General features: G+C 34.6%; 3 protein-coding genes across 5 annotated transcripts; 2 read left to right on the top strand and 1 right to left on the bottom strand.

Annotated features, from left to right (window-relative positions):
- Positions 1-10,329: 10,329 nt before the first annotated feature.
- LOC142630297 (uncharacterized) lies at positions 10,330-15,003 on the top strand. 2 transcript variants are annotated; one of them, XR_012843274.1, is made up of 7 exons: positions 10,330-11,026; positions 11,170-11,221; positions 12,922-13,011; positions 14,195-14,259; positions 14,406-14,561; positions 14,646-14,749; positions 14,885-15,003. XR_012843274.1 is itself a non-coding variant. In XM_075804275.1 (6 exons), the coding sequence occupies exons 1-6, from the start codon at positions 10,496-10,498 to the stop codon at positions 14,694-14,696; spliced, it is 945 nt and encodes a 314-aa protein (XP_075660390.1). In that variant the 5' UTR covers positions 10,330-10,495; the 3' UTR covers positions 14,697-15,003. The 2 variants fall into 2 exon arrangements, 1 of the variants encoding a protein (XP_075660390.1); XM_075804275.1 differs by having other exon boundaries at positions 14,646-15,003.
- A 2,494-nt stretch (positions 15,004-17,497) lies between these two features.
- LOC142631672 (uncharacterized) lies at positions 17,498-20,908 on the top strand. Its single transcript, XM_075805902.1, has 3 exons — positions 17,498-17,859; positions 18,050-18,138; positions 20,523-20,908. Exons 1-3 carry the CDS (start codon positions 17,833-17,835, stop codon positions 20,674-20,676), a joined length of 270 nt encoding a protein of 89 aa, XP_075662017.1. The 5' UTR covers positions 17,498-17,832; the 3' UTR covers positions 20,677-20,908.
- A 1,301-nt stretch (positions 20,909-22,209) lies between these two features.
- Positions 22,210-26,407, bottom strand: LOC142631673 (anaphase-promoting complex subunit 8-like). 2 transcript variants are annotated; one of them, XR_012843640.1, is made up of 5 exons: positions 26,140-26,359; positions 25,409-25,715; positions 23,225-24,475; positions 22,762-23,113; positions 22,210-22,504 (listed from the first exon to the last, which is right to left on the bottom strand). XR_012843640.1 is itself a non-coding variant. In XM_075805903.1 (4 exons), exons 1-4 carry the CDS (start codon positions 26,223-26,225, stop codon positions 23,024-23,026), a joined length of 1,734 nt encoding a protein of 577 aa, XP_075662018.1. In that variant the 5' UTR covers positions 26,226-26,407; the 3' UTR covers positions 22,636-23,023. The 2 variants fall into 2 exon arrangements, 1 of the variants encoding a protein (XP_075662018.1); XM_075805903.1 differs by lacking the exon at positions 22,210-22,504 and having other exon boundaries at positions 22,636-23,113; positions 26,140-26,407.
- Between the last annotated feature and the right edge of the window lie 382 nt (positions 26,408-26,789).

Raw genomic sequence — 26,789 nt, forward strand, 5'->3', positions numbered from 1 at the left:
CTAAAGCTTCAATCTCCACTGCTTGGAAAGCTTGCGGAAGTTTTTGAGATAAAAAGGCAATGAATAAACCTTGGTTGTTCAGTATAACCACACCTATTCCAGATTTATTGTCATTTTTAAAGATAGCTCCATCAAATTAAAATTGATTTTAAATAAATTAGTTGGGGGAGATCACCAAAAAAAACACGAGTTTAAGGCAGTTGTGGTTTTTAAGGAGGCTGGACTACTATGAATTCATCATACCAATCTTTAGAAACCTAAGCAAGGTGATCTAAATTGCAAAATGATACTATAGCAACAATATCCAATGGAAATAATATTATTTACTTTGTATTCTATCATATTAAAATAATAAATTTTCTATCCACACCAATAATAGCAACAATATCAAAACGCAGAAAAGAGAATAAAAAAAACAATAAAAACCATATGCACGTCGCTATCGTATCATGTATACAAAATGATACTATAGCTGTAAAACTAAAATGCAAAATGCTTCACTGGATGGCACTTGCTTTTTGTACATTTATGTAGTTAGTGTTATGCATTTTATATTTTTGAAGGTTTTGCATCACCCAATGGAAATGCTCTAAATCGTAATTTGAGGTTGTATTGTGTGGATGTCTCTCCACTGCTTGTTAACATCACCGTTGGCGTTTATTCAAATTTACTTTAGCCTTTTGAGATTGTTTGGTTTTGGATGTGTTGTTTCGTGATGTACTGTGTTGTCCTCTACTTATCTTTTCTCTTCTTTATAGAACATCCTTTATCAGTAAAAAGCAACAAAAATAAAAATATTATTTTAAATTTAGGAATTATAAATGGTGATTTTTGTACGATAATCTATAAATTCAAATACAAAATGAGTGTACAATAATATTAAAAAAATAAAAAAGGAGACTCATTAGTCTCATTTAGATTTAGTTGACAAGATTCTCAAAAGAAAAAAAAAAGATTTAGTTGACAAATACTATAAATCTTTTGGCAAAACTGTTCATCAATTTATATATACATATATATATATATTTTTTTCTAAAGGACATAAAAAAAACACTATCCACATAAATGTCTGGACCAGATAAAAAAAGAAAAGAAAATGAAAATGAAAATTCAATGCTTTGATAATTTATTTTGAATCACAAGTTTCTTGGTGGGGTTCTCTACTTTTGGAGCTTACCTGCTATAGCTTTATTGTGGGGCTTTCCTTTACATTTAACATACTTTTATGATCGTGGTTGAGTTGAACTTTTTTTTATAGCATTAGGTTGATCATTTTTCCTGTACATCATGATCATGTTTTACTTGTTTCTCCATGGCATCTTGGACTTCTTGCCCTTTTGGAAATAGCGAGGCATCTAGGACCATTCCCATGACTTTGCTTAAAGTCATTGCTGTCCAATATCAGTCCACATCATAATGGGGTTATTTACTTTTTATAAGATTTGATGAATCTGGTGCCCCCTGTTCTTTAACAAAAGAACAACAAAGTCAAGAAATCCAAGGAATTTTTTTTGTTTTTGTTTTTCAGACTGTGTCTTTATTATGTTTGTTGATTAGCACCAGTCAACTCAGATGGAGAGAGAGGGTTTGAAAAGCTGAGGTATCCTCGATTAAAATGTGTAGGGATAAATATTTATGGTAACACACCAGAGAGGACCATCTTTATAATGGTAGCAATATCTTGGAAAGATATCTATAGTGATTGCTTATCTGCATATTGAATCTTCCACCTTCCAATCTTTAAGAAGACCATATTTCACGGATAAAATCATAGAGTACCAAATGAATTGTTTACTTGATTTATTAATAGACTTGTGATTTTTGAAAATTTTACTAAACATTGGTCCATGAACCATCAAACTTTTAAGGCTTAGGAAAGTACCAACTCGCTTAACGTGGGCGGTGATAACAAGAGAAAGTGGTTAATATAACATAGTTGTACTCAAATTTTTTGCCTCAGGTAATATCTTTACATGTTATATTAATTACATAATATATACTCCCAAGGTGTTACACTTTATCTCTCCAATAAAGTATATTCTTGAAAAGTGCTTCAAAAAACATATTTTTGACAAAGAAAAGAAATTTATCCAAAAAAATCATGAGAGATAGAGAGAAATGGAAGAGTGCACTTTCTATCACTTTTGGCGCTGGATGAGTGCACCCTCTTGCTATCCCTTTTAAAGTTTCTTGTGGAATTTTCATTGTTCTTCGTCATTTTAACAATAAATTTGGTTTTATATTGGCAATTTTTTGTTGGTTTTGGAATCTAGAGTGGTCAAAAATCTTCCTAGTCCAGGGTTTGAGGGATATTGATTAGCTTTCACTAAACAAGATCATCAATTGCTTTGATTGAATAAAATTATCGATTGCTTGAAGTAACCAATACAAGACCAGCCTTGATGAACTTGGGTTTAAAATAATATGTTCCAAGTTAGGTTGCTCCCTCATATTTAAAAAAGATAAGCATCTCAAGGAAGTCCAAACTTATTACAAATGCATTTATTAATCATCAATTTCACATAAAATGCTTCCATAGGGGTAACCACCTAAAACCTTGGGGACAATACTCTAAACTCATGAGTCATGACCCCTTAGCAGACTTGAAGGGATGGTGAGTTGTTAGAAATTCCCCATCCTATGGGGAAGTGTTTACTAACTCCACCAACAAGAGCTCATAAATATACCCTCCTAAATCTTGAAGCTATATTCTTTTCCTACCTACAATTGTCGGTGTATAATTTCTTCTTCTAAGGGTCCGTTGGGAACATTTTATTTAGCTGAAATTAAAAACTTTCTACTGAAAGTGTAAAGTTAAAAGCTAACTGAATAGTACAATGAAACTCATGAATAATACTAAAAAAACTAAAAACTCAAATAAGTTGGGTTTTTCATCACACTCCAAATAGACACAAGTCTTCTAAAATCCGATACTAATTTAACCTTTAGAAGGGCTTATGAACAACCCCACAGGTTGGTCCTTAGCATATTAAGTAGGTTTCTTATTTCTTATAGGTTTTACATCTATAGACAGTTGATTTTGCACCCATGATTAGGGCTGTCTAGAAACTCGGCCAACCCGACACACCCGCTGCCGCCGACAAAACTCGACCCGCAGCCAACTGATCCGACTTCTCTGGCAGTCGACAGCGGGTTTGTTCCTCCAAAACCTGAGTTTGGCAGGTCGGACATCGGTTTTCCTTCTCTAGAATCCAATCCGACTGATCCACAAGATTACTGGCGATATTTGGTAGATCTGGTGAGATCTAGACCATTTTCATCAAGATCTTAGCGAGATTTCGCCGGATCTAGCCAAGATCTTGCCGAAAATGGCCTAGATTAGGCCGGATCTAGAGATACCCCAAAGATTTTGGCCGTTTTCTTGCCGGATTTTCGTTGTTTTCACGCTGGTTTTCGCCGTTTTCTAGATTTTCGACCCCGACCGACCCGTCCGTCGCCTATTGATGGTCTGATCCGCCCGATTCGTTTACTCCGGCAGTCGGCGACGGGTGCATTTTTTTGCCACCCGATTCCAGCAGGTCGGTTCCGGGTTAGGCACAAACCCGACTCGGACTAACTCGTGGACAACCTTACCCATGATTTAATTAAAAAAGATGACTGGAGTGACCAATTGTATCCCCAAAATTCATGATTGCATTACATGCATTAATTTTTCATTGCATATCATAAAAATGATCTTGAAGTTCTAACAGTCGCAACAGTATGCTCGGTTTCCAAATCGGACCGTAGAATCAAAAGATATCGCATGATCAAGTTTGCATAGTCAGCATGCATTATGCCTAGGTAGAGTCAACCACGCATGATTAGTTTAAATTAATTTTGATTAGTTAAAGAAATAAAATTAAGGGGAATTTATAGTAAACCCACCTGTGGTTTGACTCGTTTTCACTTTGCCTACTCGTGGTTCAAAACTTAACATTTTGCCCACCTGGGGTTACTTCCGTTAGGGCTCTGTTACACACCTTTGGCTTTTCCGTTAGAAAACAACTTTTACAACCAAAACATAATATAACACGAATCAAAAAGTTAGGGTTTGAATTTTTTTGAAAGAGCTTGGATTATGGAGTTTTGTGTCTCTATGCGAATTGTTGATCCTCTGCTGAAATTCCTTTGAAAAATAATCAAGAAAGAAGGAAGGCAAGAAAGATAGGGTAGTGGCCAACAAGGACAAAGACGGAAACACATGTTTCAAGAGTTGAGTTCAAGGGTTTGGTTTTGTTTAAAAATCTATTTCTTTAACAATTAACATTAATCTTTCTCGTAAAATATTTAGCATTGGAAGAAAACAAAATCATGTGATAAAATTATAATTAATAAAGATATTCTTTGAAGTTAGCACTATACTAGTTGAAAGCAAATAAAAAATTACTAAATTTATTTCTCTATTGTGAGATAAATTCTAAATTTCTGTTTTTTTCCCCAAACACCTCAATGCCCAAATTAAAAAAAGAAAGGAAAAAGAGGTATGAACACTCTTCAAACAAGCGGCTAGTTTTTCTAAATAAAGCACAACTTTCTTGTAGAAAATTTTGTAATGTAAACAAACAATAATGGCAAGCTCAACAAGCAGTGGGAGCAGCAGAGAAGGTACGGCCAAAGCCATGGTAGCCGATCAAATCTCTCAGGCCGTTTAGTCCTTGTTTTTTTTTGTGCACTGTTTGGAACTATGGCTAAAGCCTCATTGTGTTGTCTTCTTTATGTTCTCATTGACCCAACACCAACGGCCAATTGGACCAGCGCGTGATAGCAGCAGTGAGCAACGGCTCAAACAGAGAAGGCTTGAGATATATGGGTCTGGGGTTTGGGTGAAGAAATCCATGGCTAATCCACCTTTCTCTCTCTTCAATCTTATCCAAGGAACCCATGGCCAAAGCTCGAACTTGCACCGCTGCCCTATTCGTTTGTCATTGCTTTGTTCACCACCATGATTGACGACCATGGTTCTTTCTCTAGCCTTTGCTGGAACTCATTTGAAACCCTTTTGATTCTCTCATGCTACTTTCAATCTGAGAATGAGATTGGGCTTTATGTTGGGTTTGGTTTTGGGGGTTTGTTAATGGTGGGTTTGGGTGAATTTTCCAAAGGGTTTTCTTGTGTTGGATTGTGAATTAAGTTTTGTTTTAATACACATCTTGTTTCTCTACAAAACTCCCCTGTTTGAGTTTTTTCTATTATTTTTTGTTTTTAGAGGAGAGAGACATAAAAGTGAAGATAAAATACATCTTTACCTTGATTTTAACAAAAGTGGGTAACGGATTGAAGTTCAGTTGGACAAAGTGTAAAGTTTTAAATCACAGGTAGGCAAAGTGAAAACTGGTCATATCACATGTGAGTTTACTATAATTATCCCTAAAATTAATTATGTAATTTTGTGATTGCTTGTTAGTTAGTGTCAAAAATATGATTGCTTGCATGGGAATAAATGAGGTAATTGGATAACAATAAAATTGTACATAATCCAGACTTTATCAAGATTTTTAGAGTATTTATTTACAAGATAATTGTTGCCGAAGAGACCTGAATTATCCAAAAAAGAGTTTAAATTTTAGAATACGGATTAAAAACACATCTAAGTGCAAGTCCCGGCCCAAGAAAACCTAAAAAAGGAGTCTAATACGCATCCGAACTCGAAAACGCATTTGGCATCCAAGAGTGTCATTCGACACTTTCAAAGTGCTGAATGGCACACATTTGGGCTTTGGCCCGACAGTCTTTGGGTGACGATGAAATACATCTTTTTCAATTTTTTAGCAATAAGGACGCATCCCGATATGTATTATAATCATCTAAGCTATTTTTTTTCGAGTCTCTCATACTCTATAAATAGGGGATTGATTTCAAAATTCAGCACACATTTTTTCTAGGGAGAGACACGTTTTTACGCTCTCAAAATTCTCATATTTTTGACTCCCCTTTCTGATTTTCTCTCTCTTACATTAAAGAGGTTCTGGAGGCTTTAGTCTTAAGAATTTCTTTTCTGTAAGCTAGCATTTTTAGGTTTCAAAGACAATTGTATAAATTTCTTTGAACCCTAAAATATTCTGTTGAGAAAAAGAGTATGTCCATGCAAGAGGTAGCTTTTCTTTACTCTTGCTTCTTCTATCTCTTTTAATTTTGCGATGTATGAATAAATACGTGTTTAGTTTAATTTCCCAATGTTCATCTCATATGTTGTCAATATTTTCATTGTTAGAATATGTTTATGATGGATTTATTGTTAAGACCTACCTTTTATTTCAAAAATCTACTTGTTATCAAATCTTTTCTAAGTCAAAAAACTGATTTGCATCTTCATTAGATGGAGATCTAAATTTTTCTCAGTCAAAAAACTTATTTGCATTTTCATTAGATGTAGATCTGAATTTTTCTCAATTAAAAAACTGATTTGTATTTTCATTAGGTGCAAATCTGAATTTTTCTCATTTAAAAAAACTAATTTACATCTTCATTAGATGCAGATCTAAATTTTTCTCAATTAAAAAAACTGATTTGCATTTTCATTAGATACAAATCTGAATTTTTCTTATTAAAAAAGCTGATCTATGTTTTCTTTAGATGTAGATCTGATTCTTTTTTTAACATAGTTGATTTTGAAATAAAAAAGGATCATGAATGGTTTTGTTTGTCTGTTTAGTGCATGTAGTATAGATTTATTTCATGAATAAAGTCCTTTTCTCAAAGAATTTTTTTTTTATTACATATAAAAACAAATCTGATTTTTTTTTTTTCAATATCCAAATCTGATTTTTTATTTTTATCACAACTCAAATCTGATTTTTTTAACAAAGAAGAGGATGCATTCATAAATAAACTTATGTGATTTCGTTTTGTTCATGTGTGCAACATATCATTCATGTCATGCATAGAAGGGGTACATTGGTTACAAGAGTCTAGAAGACCAGACTTTGTCTGTGCGAAATGGGTGTCTAACCAAGGTAGTCGATACCGTACCGATACTGGCCGTACCGGTTAATATGTACCGTCCGTATCAGCCCGTATGTACCGTCTGTATCGGCCAGTATGTATCATACCGGTATATATACTGGTATTGAAACGCCGACGTTTCGTACCGATTTAAATACTGATCATATTGGCTGATTTTGAGCAATAGCGGTCGGTACTGGCCGGTAACCGGGCGTACCGGCCGATACCAAAAAAAAAAAAACTTATTTATTTATTTATTTTAGTTTTGTAATTTTTGAATTTTTGTAAGGACAAAATACTAACTTATTTGCATTAACTTATTAGTATTATTTGTTTTCTTAGTATGCAATGAAAAATTAAGCTTTCTATTTTTTATATTGTGTTTTTTTTTTCTTTTTAATTAATGCTAAAGTCTAAAATTATGAATAATTCGTTCTGAATTGAAGTAATATTTTATGATAAAATTTTATATTTATTATAATATATATATACACACACACACACACATACATATATATATATATATATATATATATTATAATATAATATAATATAATATAATATAAAAAATAACAGTAAACCCAAAACGGTACACTGGTATTGACCGATACTGAAATATATCGTTCCACTAGTCAAACCGGTACAACCTCCAGTATGAGATTGACTCCCTTTTGTGCCTAACATCTTCCCATTCCGTAACCTAGCCTCCGAATTTAGTGTCTTTGAATAGGTAGACTTAGGCTTTATCTTTGCTTTTTACTTTAGGTAGATTGTAATTAGGACAAAAAGCCATGTAATTATTTGGTAGTTTGTAACTAAAACCCAAAACCATGTAATTTTCAATTTATCAAACATGTATTCTTTTTTATTCAACCAATGGGAATGGAATAATTCAGTCATGTATTTACTATTTTTTCTTATTTTTTTTTGTATAAAAAAAAAAGTGGCGACTCTACATCACTTACCCAAAAAGAGAGGTGTCTAAAAACAAAACACCCAAAAATCTCTCTTTTGAGAGCACCTAATTCCCGTCTCTCACACATCATTGGAGATTGTTCTATTAATTATCAATTTTGTTCCGCTAGAACCCTTGTTATGGTTCCTCTTATTCAAATCTACTCGCTTACAATTGCCATCACTTGTGAAAATCACAAAGCATAAGATCTAGCTAGGCATTGTCAAGGCAACCTGGTTCAACAAAAACACTCCTTGGGAATGACCTATAAGACATCTACAAAGAAGCCTTAATAATCGAAGTGTTTAGGGGACCACTTTCACTATAATGAAATTGTGGACTGACCATATTAAGGCTTCAACAAGCATTGATACCATATGATCTACTCCAAAGTTCACCAACTCAATGAATCTCAAAGGGCGACACGTGTAATCTTAGAATCCCCCATTGTAGTGGAAGATGAAGACTACAACTTCTACCTTTGGAGCAAGGGGAGTGTCCCTGAACAAAGGGGCAAACTCGAATGACCCAACCTTGACCTTTGAGTGAGCGATGGTCGATCTTAGGCAGTCGGTCCAAAGGCTCTAGGATGTCATATGAGAGGAAAAAAGAAACCCTTCTTACCCTAAATTGCAAACCAAGAAATCACACTCTCCAAAAGCCCTTGGGGACATAAGTGGGGGCCAAGTCGTCATGAGCAAGACAAGTTAAGAGATTTCCTTAACCAAACTTCTAGTTTAGACTCCAAGAAGCAATAAATCAAGAGAAGGAAAACGATATGATATCCTCATAATCCAAAGGATGGCATGCCCTATAAGCACTCAAGGAATGATGAATGAAGGCATGCATGCGCCCCAAGGAAGAATGAAGAGTCCCCAAAAAGTAAAGATGAGTTCATAACACCATTTGGAAGTCATTCCATCAAATCTCTAAATTGTTATTTATCGTCAAGATAGAGAAGACAAACTTAGCATATAAGTTCTAAACTTTTAGGCTTATCCTTTATAGTGGAGGAAAGGACTTAGTTGGGTATTCAAGCCATTATTTTTAAATAATGGCCTTGTATTATTAGCATAATGCACTGATATGTTGAATGTTTGCTCTTAGCCTCAGATTTGTGGCATTGTAATGGTTGGATCAACTGGTGCACAACTCTATTCACTTTTAGGAAATGATGGTTGAGTCGTTTGTTGCTTAGTTCATAACCAACAACCGATGAACAAATGAAGTGAATATCCTCCCATATCTATATGTTTGGCGTCAATTGAAACCCTAGAGATTTGCGTCACTCATATCTATTTGTGTCCAATGTTTTGGTTAGTTTTTAGTTTTAGCTTTTGTGCACGGTTTTTCAAAATCTTATTTCTTTCCCGATATATTTTAGTACATCTTTAACAAAAAAACAAACAACAAAAAACTAAATAAATTGATATCAAACACACATGCCATTAGGAGACCTACAATAAAGTGGACAACTTTAGTGAAGACTTTATCATGCGAAACTCACGTAGTCCCCCACTAAACAACCAATCGAAGACATGCAAGCCTAGTGGCTCACAAGAAAATCTACGAGTCTCCCAACATTACAAAAAAAAGATTCTATAGCCGCGTTTTTAAATAAAGAAATTGATGTAAATAAAGAAATTGATGAATAATACTAACTAAACTAAGGTTAATTTCATATAAATGATTGAATATGAACCATAAATTTAAACAAAAAGAACTTAAAAAAATATTATTTAAAAAAAAAAGAAACTTACTTTAACTTAAATATATGATTATGCACATTTAAGTACAGTTGTAATCTAAATTTTAATTTTATATATTATTTTTAAGAGAAAGAGATAGATAGATATTATTTGGTGTGTGGCTTTGCAAGAGATTACTCATCATTGATGATGTATCATATTTGCAACATCTTTTTTGAAACATTTTAGACTTTCAATTAGTTTAAATTTCTATTGGTCTCCTATTTTGCAAGCCTTATTAGAAATGAAAAAAAAAAAATACTAAAGATATTACAAAATGTTCACAATATAATATAATAATGACTGTAATTGATGAATTTCAACAACTTAATTTATTTGTATTTGAATTAATTTTTTATGTGATTAGTGATATGTCAATTAAACCTAAAGTAAAATTTGTGAAATCTTTGGCATCACTCTTAAAAAAAAAAGTATCAATTATTTAAAAAATGTTATGTTTTTATAAAATTTTGGGTCTTCGAAGATGATACCTTTTTTTAATAGGAAATTTTTTATTTTGTCGTGGGGCTTAGGCCTAAAGTAAAATTTGTGAAATCTTTGGCATCACTCTTAAAAAAAAAAGTATCAATTATTTAAAAAATGTTATGTTTTTATAAAATTTTGGGTCTTCGAAGATGATACCTTTTTTTAATAGGAAATTTTTTATTTTGTCGTGGGGCTTAGGCCTAGGCCTTGGGCCGGCCCTGCCTAAACTTTAGTCAAAGAACGATTATGCTCGGGCCGATTTAGTTTCCTCATCACAGTTTCCACAACAGCGACGTCGTTTCGACAAAGTTTAAACCATTTTACAGAGAGAAAGAGTGGCGAAAAAAAATACCGGCAGAAAATGGAAGAAGACAAAGCCGCGGCGTACTACGACGAGCTGAGTCGCAAAGGTCAAGGCGCCGCCAGGTTCAAACAAGGCCTCGGCTTTTCCTCAGAGTCCAAGGCTCCGCCGTCGAGAGGCTCGGCTTTGCCTTCCGCCTCCTCTTTCCTGAGTTCCTTCGTCAGAGCCTCCAGCCCCTCCAAGGCCTCCGAGCTTGAAAAGCAAGCTCAGCTCGAATCCATTCAAAACAAGCTCAAGAAGAAACCCACCTCAGATAAACAAGAAAAACACTCTAGGGCTTCTGAGAAAACCGACAGAGATAGAGACAGGGACAGAGACAGAGACAGAGACAGGCATTCAAGGAGGCGAAGTAGAAGCAGAGAGAGACACAGAGATAGAGACAGAGACAGGGACAGGGACAGAGAGAGGAAGAGAAGGAGGAGCGTGTCGCCGCGAGAGAGGAGGAGATCGGAGAAGACTAGAAATGAAGATAAAGAAAGGGAAAAGGATAGAGTTGATTTTTCTAAGTTGATTGAAGGCTATGACAAAATGGTAATGTTTTTCTTTCAATTCTGTTTTGAATTCAATACTGTTTTCTTTCTCTAATGGTTCATATACATTGTAGTGTAATTGTTTGTGATATGTGGGTGTCAATGTGGTTCAACTTTTTGATATGCCCTCTCTGTTGTAAACAGACACCAGCTGAAAGAGTCAAAGCCAAGATGAAACTTCAGCTTGCTGAAACTGGTAACTAACTTATCTAAGATGCTACATTAGTGTTGTATTTGTTTCTTTCTTAAGAATTTAGGTGTTGGGTTATTGTTTTAGTAAATGAATGCTGGTATCTGTTTTTTTAATCTATGTAAAAGAAATGCACATGAATTAAGAAAGATGGGTTTTACTTGCAAGGTAACCTAGTGTGCTTGAGTTAAACCAGACAAGTTTGGTGGGCTTTGAAAGTACTTGTTGATGGTCGAAGTTTATGTTTGGAGCAAGTTAGGTGGTATATAAAGTCATATGCATATGTTCACAAACATGCTACTTTGTTGAACATAAGTTAAAGTTGAGAAAATTTGCCATCTATGTAGATTCTTCTTATAAGTTTCCATCTTTAGTGAACGTCAGTCTTTTTTTAAGCTCAGTCATTTCTTCTCGCGCTGAGAATGTTGAAGTGAACTTGATAAAGTAATATAATCTAAGAGGCAGCGATTCTCTTTGATGAGAAGATGACCTACTAATTGTGTATAGAACTGCGTTTATACCAGTGTTATTACCAAAATAAATAAACGGGATAGCATGATTCTTTGAAGTTGAAAGCACCCATTCTTGCAATCTCCCCCATTACTGTATCTTATGAATTTGGGACATTTGAAAAGATGTTGAAGTTGACAATACTCTCGGAATTTGATAATCAGAATGATGTAATTGCAGTAGTAATAAGATTTTCTAATAATGATTTATAATATCCCATGATAGTTATGTGTCAACAGTTTATCAAAGTGTGCTCTTAATTTGTCCATTTAATAAGAGAAACTATTAAAGCAGGTCTTCAATTTGAGAATAAAATGGGATTTTAGTACTTCAGTTGTTCTTGATTGTCAAACCTACTCTTTGTTAGTGGCCACGTCTGTGGAAGAGTACCGAGTGGTGTGCTTCTTCACCTTTTGCATATGATGTTATTGCTCTTCCTTGTGATCCTTTTGCTTTGTTGGTTGTGAAGTGACAATGCATGCTTTATGTTAAGGAAGACTCTGTGGGGGCTGAAGTTTTATTTGAAAGTGAAGTTTTCGTAAGTCCACATGGATGATTTTACTCTTAGTAGGGTTTGAACCCAGATGAAGTTCTGACAATCTGCCAATAGACATTGATGAATCTTAACTTTAAAGTGTAGATGTACTCATACATATAGAGTTATCAACTTATTGTTCTTTAAAGGGTTTGGTCTTTACCACTTGGTAATAATCTATGATGTTTTTTAAAATTAATTTAACTTTGAAGCAGTATGAAGAGATTGCCCATGTTCTTATTTCTAATTATAGCTATGAAGCCAAAAGGCCAACCTTTAAATGAAATGTCTTTTTTTTGTTTCAAAATAACTAGATTTTATAAACAACAGCATTTAAATTAAATTAAAAAAAAAATTAAAGGTAAACTTTTGAGGCTACTACTGGACCATATTTCATAATGTTTCCCTCTGAGTGAGGGGGACCTGTAACTGTAAGAGACAAAAGAATAGTAGTTAAACTTCTGTGTATGGTTGCTAGTTAAACATCTTTCATTCCTATTAACATGGAAGCCACCTCCCTATAGAGCTCCTTTCTCTTTCTCTCAGAGTGAGAGGGACCTGTACAAAACAGAAAATTGTAGTTAAAATACTTTGTGTGGTTGCTAGTCAACCATCTTTCATTCCTATTATAGTATTATTAAAATGTCACTTTTATATGCAGCTGAAAAGGATGAAACAAAGGGCATGGGCTCAGGTTGGGAACGGTTTGAATTCAACAAAGATGCTCCACTTGATGATGAGGAGATTGAAGGTCAACAATCTATACCCATAACAGTGACTTTTGAATTTGTACTATAGAATGTAGATAATGTTGGCCATACATGTCTCTTGGTTATTATTTGCATATCATTGCCATTAAACTTTGATTATACAATATTGCTTTTATCCCATCTATGGAGTCATTAAGCTGCCACCTGTTACTGGTTGCTAGTTTTCTCCTGCATTCCTATACATTTTGTCTGATTCAATATTGAAAGATGTTAGGTTGGGTGTTTCCTTGCAACATAATCTATGGATTTCCAAATGTCAACAGAGATTCCATTTTATATTGTGCATCACATGCAGTTCAGTGTTAGTTCTGCTTGTGTGATTGAGGTGCAATTCACTTGCAGCTTAATTGTAATTACTGTAAATTTTACTCTCTAGTAATATTGAGACATTGTTAAGGACTTTCTGGTGTAAAAGATATTGAAAATGCACAAAGTTCTAACAAGTATGACTAATTCTTTTCCAAATTTAGTAAGAAATCTAAGCTCAGAGCCTAGTGGCACTGACAGCTACTGTTTTTGTGATTATATTGAAAAACAGAAAGGAAAAATAAGGGCAAGGTTGGGGGACTCTGTTCTCCTTCTGTAAAGTCATTCACTGCAGGAAAATAGGGGTCACTCTTAAGGAATTTGCTATTTCGGCTATCTTATTGCCATCTTTTGAGAAGCAAGTTAAATGATCATTTCGTTTTGCTCTATTATTCACTTAGAGATAGGGCTAGCTCCACAGGTTTGGAAGTGACACTTTCATTCTATAAATGGACTTTATTGCAAAACAGAACTATAGGTCTTCTACAAACCATAGGTCTTTGCCCCTTTACCTTCTCTCCCTGTGTCCTGCCTTCCCCAAGAAATACCTCCTTTTTTTACCCCAAATAGTTTGTCTGCTGCAATGTTCCGATTGATCTAACTTATTATCATCTGACTGGCGCAATATTCCGCTCACAGAATTTCTCCTTCTGTGTGCCATATGTTGGATCCAAATTACAAGGTCATAATATGAACCCAACAATTGATTGAGGGGATAGATTCAATGTAGACATCTCAGGTGTTTGGGTTGTCCCGTAAATTGAAAGACAACATTATGCTATGATAATCTCTTATGATCTGTGGATGAGATAAGCAAAGAACTGATGGTAGAAAAAAATTTGTTTTTTTTGTCTGCAGCTGCAGAAGATGATAAAGCATTAGTCAAGCACATTGGCCAGAGCTTTCGCTTTTCTGCAGTGGAGGTATTATGAACCATCTTTTCTGCTATCTGTTACTCATGATAGTTTCCATTTGATGATCATGCATGTTAGTTGTGACAATTTGGTTCTCATGATGTGAGAGAGAGTTTCTTGTTTCCAATTGTAATTTATCTATTGTGATTTTTAAGACAAGAAGAGAGGAACAAATTAAAGCTGCTCATGATGAGGCCATGTTTGGAGCATCGTCAATTCCGCCTTCCATTAGTGAGAGTGAGCCTGAAATGGAGGACAACAAAGAGGAAAGCAATGAAAATGGCCTTGTTACAAGCCTCTTAAGTGATAAAGTAAGTACTTTCACCTGCTTTTGGGGAGAGAGGTAGTTTGGGATTGCTTGTGCATGATTTAAGTTATCATTACCATGGTTTTAGGTACTAGCAAAGCAACAAGGATCTTGGCGTGACCGTGCTCGTAAAGTGTAGCATAGATCAACAAGCTGAGTGGCAGCATCAGCGACTTACCAAAAGGGCCTCATGTAAGTATTTCATCAATCATGCCAGAGGCGTATGCCATGCATGTATGTTGAAGTTAATTGGAAGAAACCTATGCCTCTGAATGAATCTGTGCATGACCGAGTATGTTATTGTTGCTACTTGTTGCCGTTGTACAGTTAGGCTTGATGGTGGAAAGATTCTGATATCATTCAAATTTTGAGGTATGAAAGAGGAAAAGTCCTTGTATCGTTGTAACATATTTGTGAGCAGTAGAAGCTGTTTTGCATATTTTTATTTTGTTTGGACAGTGATCATTACTACATACTGCTCGTTTTTGTTTGGCCCCCACTCCGCCCATGCTGCTTGACAAACCTTTCTGGAGGTAATTGGCAAATAATTGTGCTATATTCTGTTACTCCCATACCATTTCCTCTCAAGATTAGAACGACCATTAGTTGATCTATTGATTCTTTTGTGACTGAAATTTGTTGCAAATGACTACCACAAGATGCATGTTAATCCAAATGATAAACTCATATAGGTAAGGTTGATGGGCAGTGAACGTTTTTTTTTATGGAGTCGTAAACTAAGCAAAGCATAAGTAATGGCCATGATACCTGAAGCCATGGTGCTGGGTGGTTGACACCAATTGCAGACAAATTCGCACCGTGTCTTTGTCATTGACATCATTTTCTCTCGAATTCATAGATAACATCAGTTTTACATAAATTTATATTGGAAAAACAAACTGTGAATGTGGGTAGGTGTTAGTCAAGCAATTTTCAAGTAATATGTAAAGTAAAATGTTTGTTTTGATCTTATTCATTTGCAATATGTTTAATTAACTATTTCTCTTTTTAACACTATTGATTGTTGCTCTGCTAGTTGGCATCTCTTGATGTTCCAATAGAATTCAAAACTTAAATCCTTCATTCTTCAAGTATCAAATTATCATGAAAGGGTGGGAAAAAAAAAAACACCATTGATCCTTTCTTTTATGATCGTTCATCAGTCACTTGTATGCTTTTACAGCTGTAGCCTAAATTATTTAGTCTACTATAAATTATCAACCACAGGCGTTAACAAATACTGTGTTCTCCTATTACACATACCACTAACAAATACTATGTTCTCCTATGACACATACCAGTGGGCGCTAGGCTAATAGTAATGGACTTTAAAAGAAGGTATATTCCATTACCATATCCTAAGGAACATTGCTAGAGATTTAGTCTAATGCTTAGGTCTATTCTAATACTAATTATGTCTAAGATATTTTAGAACTTACTAATTTGGTCTTTAAATCAAACTTGGCCCTTAAGACAGTTGAGAAAAAGGACTTACGGGTCTAGTTAGGTTTAAGGACCAAATTAGTTAGTTATGAAATATCTTGGATATAGTTGGCACTAACCCAAATATGAGGGTATATTAATGAAATTTACCAAAAAAAAGGGTAGTAATAGAAATGAGCATTTGCAGCATATGCAAAAATTTGTATATCTTAGCATAAAAACTTTCTTTTATATTTTTCATTTACTTTTCAAAACAACTCACTTCAAATTATTTATTTTATATTATATTTTATTAAAATATCAAAATTTTTTTTTTTTTACTTTTAAAGATTATTTATCTTTTTCACACACAACAACTACCATCTACTATCTTCCTTCATCCTTGTAAAAAAAATAATAACAAACTAAATTCAAAATGAATAGTATCAATGTCCTGTAGCAAAATTGTAAATTTATACAATTACTCATTTTTAAGAAAAAATGTGTATACATGGCATAAAATTCACATATTTTTCTATCATATACTCAGTGTCTGTTTGAGAACAGTTTATTTAGTTGAAACTGAAAAAATTTTGTTAAAATTATTGTAAATAAAAGTAAAAGTTAGCTGAAAAGTACAGTGGAACTCATGAATAATACCAAAAAGTGCAATGAGATTCATGAATAATAGTAAAAATAAGCTAAAATGACAAATAAGCTAAAATTTTTAGTTTGTCCCAAACGCACACTTAGGGTATGTTTGGGATCCGTTTATTTTGCTGAAACTGAAATTTTTTTGCTGAAAGTATTGTAGATAAAGGTAAAAATTAGTATTCAGCTTATTTTACTATTCAGCAAGAGTTAGATAAAGGCAAAAGTGAGTGTTTGGAAAAAATTATTTTTACCAACTTATTTTACTATTCAACTTATTTTTGCTACTATTAATAGGTCTCATTATACTTTTTAGTACTATTTATAGATTTTAATGTACTATTTCAACTACTTTTTAACTTTATTTGTAATAATTTTTAAAAAAAAATTTTAATTTCAACTAAAGCTGAGTTTGGATTCAACTTATTGTGGCCACGTTTTGAGTTTTGCGTTTTGTAGCTTTTTTTTTTTTTTTTTTTTCAACGCGCATGAATAGTAACCGATACTGTTCATGCACGTTATTTCACTGCAGGAGACCAATTTTACTGTTCACGCACTGTAGCTGCACTGTTCATGGAACCCACAAGTACTTTATTCAGAAAAAATATTAAAAATGGGTCTCACAGCACTATTCACACATTTAAAAATTATTTTGCTACAGTGTTTTCAGTTTTCAGCAATAAGCTCTATTCAAACGGACCCTAAATAAATAGTTTCAAATACGACATAAATTTGTACATCCACTTGATCAAGTGGCTGGCAATATTTACATTATTTATATCTTTCTATTTATTTTTTTTTTTTTTAAAAGTTAGGCATTATTTTAGCCTCGAGAATCACATGTCCTGACCCGTTCGACTGATGATTGGCTTACTAGTTACTACACCACACAAAACAAGGTGCTGTGTTTGCTTTCTCTCTCTCTCTCTCTCTCTCTCCCATTCCACCCAATCAGATTACACCATACGCAACAACCAAAAAGAAAAAAAGAAGAAGAAGCATATACTAATAGTTTGATTACTAATTAATTACTATTTTATTTATTTATTTTATAAAAAAAACAAAAAAACTCACATTTCCAACTATTTTTACTCTATCAAATATAAAAAGTCTCGCCATTTTAACTTTCTCACTCCCTTTCTCTTTCCTCGCCGCATTTTCCTCACAAACTTTCAAACTCTCTTAAGTCCTGCGTTGTTGAAATGGCGAATCGATGGCTGAGGCCTGAGGTACTCTCAGATCCACAGTTGTTGTTCCACAAACACTTTTATAGTATTGACTAAGAAATTATCTATCCATCAATCTTTGATTTGATTTTCTGTTTATGTCTTTTCTTTCTATAATTAGATAAGAGTTTTAGATCTATCTCACTCCCAAATATTTAGTACTGTGTGTTTTTTGTTTTTATGGTAAGCGTAGGTTTATCCGCTGTTTGCGGCCGTAGGAGTTGCAATAGGGATCTGCGGGTTCCAGCTCGTCCGCAATATCTGCATCAATCCTGAAGTCAGGTATATTTATATATATGATTATGTGTATATATTCAGAAATTAATTAATTTTTTTTTTGAAATTGGTTAATCTTTATTTAGTTATATTCATTTAATTTGTTATTATGGATTATATCACTAACACTATGTCTATGTTTGGGAGTTATTAAGAAAATGAAATGGAAAAAGAGGGAAAAAAGAAAAAGAAAAAGGGATTATCTTATTTTAGGGCAAATTATAACTTCCCTACTTTGGCCGAAATTTAACTTACCCACTTTTTTTTTTTTTTTTGAGAAGCTAACTTACCACCTGTGGTTTGATACTTTACCCCTAAGGTTAGCTCAATAGGTAACATATCAAAAAAAAAAAAAAAAGAGTTCTGTAACATATTTCTGTTACAAACATGACTAAATATGTAATTTTGCTCCACTTTTGTGTTTTCCCTATAAAAAAAACAATCAAAATACAAGATCAAATAAGATGAAAAAGGACCCAGGGGAACACTTTTATCATGGGATTTCAAACCACAGACAGGTAATTTAAATTTTGGTCAAATCTCAAGAGAGTAAAGTATCAAATTTCAAATCACGTGTAGGTAACTTAAATTTTGGACAAACCACAGGTGGGTTAGTTTAAATTTGCCCCTTATTTTATTTTTTAGGTTTAGAGTTTATAAATGAAATAGATAAAAGGGAAAAAAATCTCTCGTTTTTAGAGATAATTTTTTTAGGCTGTATATGCATGTAAGCTGTAACAATAGTTGAAAATTTAGAATTACTAACTTTTTATTGGGAAAAAAAAACCCTATAAGGTTTCTTTACAAAACAAACGGAAGCACTTGAGGTTATGAGTGTTACACTTGTGGTATTGTTTTATGTTTAACCGTTCGATTGTGTAACACTTAAGCTCTTGGGGGGTTTCGAGTGTAACTCACTAACAAAAAAAATTCTCTGATGTTGTTTTATGTGAAAATATTATCGACACATGTCGTTACATGAGCAACTTACTATTTGTTTTTATAAAGGTTTACACACAAAATAATACAACTGAGAGTTTAGTGTTACATGTAACTATAGTTGGAAATTTAGAATTTCTAACTTTTTTTGGGGAAAAAAAATCTGTAAGGTTTCCCTACAAAAAGAAAAAAGGAAGCCCTTGAGGTTATGAGTGTAACACTTAATGTCTTGTGGTATTGTTTTATGTTTAAACTGTTAACACTTAAACCTCTTGGGGGTTTCGAGTGCAACACACTAACACAAAACATTCTCTGATATTGTTTTATGGGAAAATAATATGGATACATGTCGTTACCTGAACAACTTATTATTTGTTTTTATTAAATGTTTATCGGTTTACATATTAAATAATACGTTGCTGAAACGGAGAGGAGCAGATTAAGCTTGCACTTGCCGTGAATTCATTTCTCTATGTGGCTTCTGCATTCAGATGCTCCTACATTTCTTTTTCTTTTTCTTTCCATGGGCCAAATGTTGATATTTTTAACCCCCCCCCCCAAAAAAAAAAAGAGAGTTTAGTGTTACACTCAAGACTTTTAAAGTTTTTAAGGGAAGCCATGGGATTTTTGTGTACTTTTCTTAAATTTTAAATTTAGAACAGGTCTTAATTTTGTGGAATTTGAAATTTTCACTTCTATATTTTTAACTTTCTTTTATGCAATCATTTATAGTGGGAATGTGGCCTTTTTATGTGTGGGGTTGTTAGTGGGGGTATAATTTGATGGGTGATTTTAAATCTATAAATTTATCTGTGCGCTTAATTTGTTTTATTATTAAATCATTTTCAATTAGGTGGTAGTGTTATTTTGAAGGTATTAAAACCTGGACACCAAGGAGTTCTATTCAAATATATATACTAGCATTCATAACTTATCGATAAAAAAAAAAAAAATTAGGGCAACTCTTGGGTACAATTTATTTAGGTGCAGTAGATTAGCTTCTCAAATTTAATTTAATTGTCTTTGAAAAAATTAACGTTGTTTATATTTCATTGGTTAACGTTACCTTGTTTTTGAATTTGATCGGAAAATTTAATGTACAACACTTAAGAAACTGTACCTAAGTTTTGCCAATTTATTTTAGTATCTTTTTGTCAAACTAGGGAAAAAAATTGGTATTTCATAAGCATTAGTTTTTCTTGTGAGAAGCTAGTGCGTAGTGGTAAATAATAATTGAGACTTTTGGGAGGAATGGGAAAACCCAAAAGGGGTAGCACAAGTGGCTGAGGACCAAGTTTTGTAGGGGGTCATTAGTTAGAATCTTTCATTTCTCCTCTCCTTCGGAGTCACTCAATCGTACCTACTAGTAATATGATTATATGATGTTATGATGTAGCATGCTTAAGGAAAATCACAAGGTGATATATAGTTTTGCTTTCTTTTTTTATTAGGGTGAACAAGGAGAAGAGGGCTGCTGGAGTGCTGGACAACTTTTCTGAGGGGGAGATGTACGCTGAGCATTTCCTAAGAAAATTTGTCCGCAACAAGTCCCCAGAAATTATGCCATCCGTCAACAATTTCTTCACAGACCCAAATCGAAGCTAAGCTCTTGAATAAAGAGAACTAGGTGGAGATGTGAACCCTAGTATGATGGTTATTTGCTATTGAAAACTGTGTTAAATTTGCATCTAGTGGATGCCATTGAACTTATAAGTGTGGGTGAATAAAACTTGAATTTTATATGTGAGATCGATTAACTGCATCCACATGGAAGGAAAATTTCCTGTGGTCCTTCACCTCTTTTAAATTGAATTGGCAGATGTGTATTTCGTTCAAATGTCTTAGTACCATTTGGGACATTGAGCTGAATTTCGTCCCTCCAACTTGATTTATTATTGCTCATGAAGCTGGACTTTCTCAACTTAAGAGTCTTAAGATGCCCAATTGCCCATAGATGCGGGAAAAAAACTGCTAACCAATATAAAATAAGGTGTTAGTCATCATGGCTCATAGCTATATATTGTGGGACAAATTCAACCGCTAATGAGATTATGAGACCGTTCATTATCAATTTGGGAATTCATTCTCTTAAATTATCATAAATTTGTCTGTGAGGATAACTACTGCTCTTTCTAATGTTGGGGAAGTTTTCATAGCCAAGCTTAATGCAAATTACACAAATAATGAAGCAAGACAAATTGATTGGCTGCATGCTCAAAAGGAAACTATGGCAATGAACACAAGACCCCCAAAAATACCCCATGTCAACTGTATTTTGTGCCCAATGACTGAAATGGATAAAACGCCACTCCTACTTTGAATTTGTAGTTAAAACGCATGCTTTCGCCTGCAACTATTTTTGGTGGAGGTTAAAAGAGGGAGTGATTCTAGGACCAGGGTGAAGTAGGTTATAAATTCTAAGTGACCACTGATGGTGTGGACAGGTAACTTCTCTGGTGTCTGAAAGGGTAAAGTAGGGGATGGTCTGTAATTAATCTGACTCTTTGAGTCGGGAAGGGATTGTAGTTGTCCTCGACATTATCCAATAGAAATGCAAATGCCTACAACTTGATTTAAAGGGGGCTTTAAGAACTTTGTTTTCAGCAGAGTTGTGATGCAGATGGGGTATTCCTCTTTCGAATTTTAACTCGAGTCTGTTGATAGGTTGATGTTATGTAACTTGGCTGACTCTTCGAGTCAGGAAGGGATTGTAGTTGTCCTCAACATTATCCAATAGAAATGCAAATGCCTACAACTTGAGCTTAAAGGGGGTCTTAAGAACTCTGTTTTCAACAGAGTTGTGATGCAGATGGGGTATTCCTCACTCTTGAGTCTGTTGTTAGGCTGATGTTATGTAACCTGGCTGGTTCGTGTTGTATAGTGTTTGAATTTGGGTAGTGTTTCAAAGATGTGATGGTCTGCTCTATTTGTATGTAGCAGGCTTTGCTACGTGTTGTACATTGTGTTTTGGTAATAAAATCTGATTTACCCAAAAAAAAAGAGCACAAATTAAATAAAAGAAGTTATTGACTAGTCCCTTCTGAAGATAACCATAATCATTTTGAGTATCAAGCTTGGGTATCTTACAGGTGCATGAAATTCCTCTCACAGTTCTCTGCATGAGAAATACCTACCATAGATAGTCCCCATGTCATCCCGTTCACTTGCACTTCGCAGATGGTATCAAAGTCAAACACATGCCTCTGAAGAATCATAAGGAAGAGGAATGCTGCACAAACAGCACACCTGAAGAACAGAGCTTCTTTGGACACCATTATAGCTATCATAAGCAGTCCAGCCTGTTCTCAAAATTACCGTCCAGATAGGCTCATGACAATTTCAAGCCCTATGCAACTGAATGTATACGAAGTTTATCATCATTTTGATCCTGACTTCCAAAGCAACATCTTATCCCCTGAACCTACCCACCCACCTAAAAGAAGAAGAAGACAGTAAGCAAGCAAGAGACTTAAAAGTTATGAGATTAAGTGTGCGTTCGGTTCCACTTTTAGAGCCCAAAACGCACATTTCCAAGCCCAAAATCCAAAGTGCATGTTTGGTAAATTTTTGCCATCACGCATTATCAAAAATGTGGCCTATGAAATGGAGAACACAAAACAAGAACAGCATTCGTACTTCTTATATGACGTTAATAAACAATCACAACAGATTAACCTTCAGAAGAATTACATTGGGCTTCTAGTGAACAATCAAGTTCTACTGCACAGCAAACTTCAAACTTGTTTCCTATATAACTGCAGCACCACATTCAGACTGCAACATTCATTGGGGTAGCATCTATCCCACCATGAAAATACATCAATTTGTACAGCAGCATTCAAGATATGTTTGCATTCTGATCTCATCCCAAGTTTTTTATCAGTCATCGATTTCCATAAGCCAGAAACTGGGAGTAGAGGCATACATGTACATCTATTTGGAAACAAAAAATTCAGGGAGAGAAGTGCTCAACATCCATCGAAGGGAAACCAGATTGTGTTGTTCTCATTCCTCGAAGTAAACTCTTTGCTGTTTCCTTCTCCTGCAATCATGGGCAAAAAAGTGCAAAATCAGTGATTCATATTCAAAAAATTAGTAATATGGGTTTATATGTAAAACATTGACAGAAGGGGGAAAAATATGAAGAACTCACTGGGCCAGTAAAATCCAGAAGACGGGTACAGTACACCTCTGCCTCCTCAAATCTCTTCTGGGTTTTATAGTACGTAGCAAGATAGAGCAAAGCTTCAACCATATTTGGTCCTTCCCTCTCTTCAGCTTCCATCCTCTCCAAATCTTTCTTGTAGAAAAATGCTGCCTCTTCAGGACGCCCGAGTTCATAGTGCAACTTTGCTAGTTGGTGAAGGGCAATTGCTTCCCTGTCATTACAATTTGCTGCCCTTCTGTAACACTTAATTGCCTCCTCAAGCATGCGAAGTTGATCAGTTTCATAACAATGAGCCATCGAGATCCACAACCGAGAATCATTTGGCTGCAAGAATACAGATTTTCGGAAGTAATGTAGGGCATAGAATGGCATGCCCATCATCTCATAAGCTTGTCCTAGTCCATACCATGCTCGATAATCACACTGATTTATATCTATAGCCCGTCGATAGGCATCCACAGCAGCTGGAGTATTTTTCATCTCAATATACTCATGACCCATAAGTGTCCAAGCAGACAAATAATTTTTGTTCAATTTGAGTGCCCTCCTAAAATACATAACTGACTTCTCATGCTGCCCCTTTAAACTATAGTAATTGCCAATAATGCAACAAGATTCAGGCCTGTATTTATCAGTCATAAATACCCTATGGGCAAGGTAACTCAGGGCAGAAGAACACTCATTTGCATAGAGCACATTGGAATACATATCCATGTCTTCGACTCGGTAAGGATCATTTCTTAGAAGTTCTTCAAATATTGTTTCAACTTGTTGAAATTCCCTCAAACTGTACTGGGCTTTTGCAATTTGAGCCTGGATGTAATTACTATAACCAAAAGTTCCCTGTAGATATTCGTATTTTGCTAAAGATTCGCTGTGCATCCTAATTTCTTGGTAAGCACTGGCAAGAAAGAAGTCCTTCATCCAATGGTTGTTGAGATTGAGGCTGTTCAAGGTGTCAATTGTAGTGCACAAAGACTGCAGCTCTGACCATGCATTCCAGTTCCAAGGGTAGCTATTCACAGACTCAACAAGAACTGTACGAGCAACATTCTCGCTGCCTTTCTCTTTGAGAACAAGGCCATACAAGTACAATCCAAATGGATCAATAGAGCCATTCTTGCGAAGTGTTGATAACTCGCGCTCCAAAGAGACCAGTTCACGATTCACAGAATCACTCTTACCTAAGGGTCCCTCAAGTTCTATCACCTCTTCTTCTTTCCGCTTTTCCCCAGCCTTCATGAAACAATGAGAATAAGAGTATTTATACATATAAAACTTCTGAAAAAAAACAGAGATTGAATAGACCATATATCCTTGAAAATCAACAAGTATCATGTCATTTGTAAGAGTTACTTCTAGTTATTTTTATTATTTTATATTAACACGCTAACATAAAAATAAATAGAAGTAGCTCTAACGCCATTCATAACAGATCAAAAATTTATTGAAGTAGGAAAATAACGAACTTTGTAACCCCTTACTATCTCACAAATACCATGAGATTCTTTAATTTTCTTGCAATTTGGGTTGGCACGAGAAATTATGCACTCTTCATGACTTTCTGCTAGTGATCAAAGCTATGCATAAGTATATTCAGTCTTTGTTGCAGCCATTGCAAAACTGTAGGCACTTAGCCCTAAATTCAAACCTGAAAAAGGGCTAACTTTATCACCTTAAGTATGCATGTGCTTTCAGTTATTTATTAGTGAAATTTCATACCTAAATCAAACAGTGAAGCAAGTCTCATGTCTGGCCACCATTTCTCATCTAAACAAAACCTGATTACACCATGCTTCTTTTTGGTTCTGGTTATTAAGTCAATTATTGCATAGTTGATACTCTTTGTAGCACCAACCACTAACCTTGGGTATTAATGATTCAACTCCATTGACGACAACTTTACATGCTTCACCCAAATAAAATAGGGAAGATTTAGAAAAGGCTTCAAAATAAGAATTCTGAAGACTATCATCCTGAACCAGCTAGTGTTTTGCCTAAATCCTACCAAATTGAATCTCTTATCTATTTATTTCCTACAATCAACAAAGAACACAATACGGAAAACAAGTCTCATTCCTAATTTATCAAAACCCACCATCATATAATATCCAATCTAAAACGGAACGAACAATATAAGTTATACAGCTAGAAGAGTATGCAACAAACCAGATAAAGAGCATAACAACGCAAGAACACAGATTTCTTCCCGGTTTGGTCCCGTAGCACATGAGCAGCCCTCCTGTACTCTCGGCAGTCAAAGTAAGACTTAGCCAGGAGGTAAAAGTCACCATCCACAGCATCGTCCTCCTCCATCACAGGAGTGGACACGTACGACACACCAGCAATGGGTGTTGAAGTGATCTCATTCGTGCGGAATCTCCTGCGAATGCTTGAGCTTCCCCACTGGAATCTGGTGTTCGAAGGCGTGAAATTTGCCGGGTCTTGCTCGATACCAATCAACTGTTCTGCTGCCCTGCATTTACCATAGACCCAACAAATCAGAATCCATTGCAAATAAAATCAAACAAATGGGGTAGCAAACTAGCAATATAATTTCACTTTCCCATGTAAAAAAACAAGGTTTTTACATCAATTTTGACCAGGGAAAACAAAAATATGCACTTGGGTCAGTTAAGTTAGAGATTCTGGATAGGGTTTTACAATTATGACTATTTGTTTTCCTATTAATCAAGTTGCTTAGTTACCAAATGGAGCATAAAGACAGTAACTTTAACACTAATTAGGTACACAAACACAGGAATTCAAACAAAAGAACATTGATTAATATGAAAAAAAAAAGCAAGAATATTAAGTAAGTGGTTTCAGAAGCAACAAAAGCACTTTTCAAAAATTGGGGGTTTAGAGTTTTATGGGATTTTGGAGTTAGAAATGAGCACCATTTGGAAGCAGTGTAGAGGCATCGATCACTGAGCTGACGAATCGCAATGCGGAGCTCACTTCTACAACTCTCTTTTGAATTCATCTCTCTCTCTCTCTCTCTCTCTCTCTGTTCAAAGCTTAATTGCTCGCGCTTTTGTTCATTCAAAACAAATCCTAAAAAATCAAACAGTGTTTGCCTCCAAAGTGCGCCGTGAGTGGTGGTCGAAATTCACTGCTCGGTCCGCGCCCAGGGTTTTTGAAAGTAAAGTGGCCGAGGTCTTCAACTGTTCACTCTTTAGAGCTGGGCCGGGCCTATAGAGAAGCGTGGTAAATGAAAAAAATGAACCAAAATTGCCTATAAACTAGTTGGGCTTAGTCGAGAAAAGACTGGTTAATATTCATTTGTTTAGCAAATAAGTTAAACTCAAGTCCAAAAGTTTATGTTTGCTATTAAACGAGTTAACCTCAACATTATAATGTATTAGTGAACAAATTAGTGAACATGAGGCTCGATTAATTATGTATAATATTATATTTTTATGTATATTTGTCTAAAAATATATTTATATAAACTTGAGATTGGATTATATAAATTTGTAAATAGGTTTTATTATTTGTAGATTATTGATAATATCACTTTTACTATTATGAAAGGGTACACCATTTT

The sequence above is a fragment of the Castanea sativa genome, chromosome 4, assembly GCF_040712315.1.
Source record: "Castanea sativa cultivar Marrone di Chiusa Pesio chromosome 4, ASM4071231v1".
NCBI classification, from domain to species: Eukaryota; Viridiplantae; Streptophyta; class Magnoliopsida; order Fagales; family Fagaceae; genus Castanea; species Castanea sativa.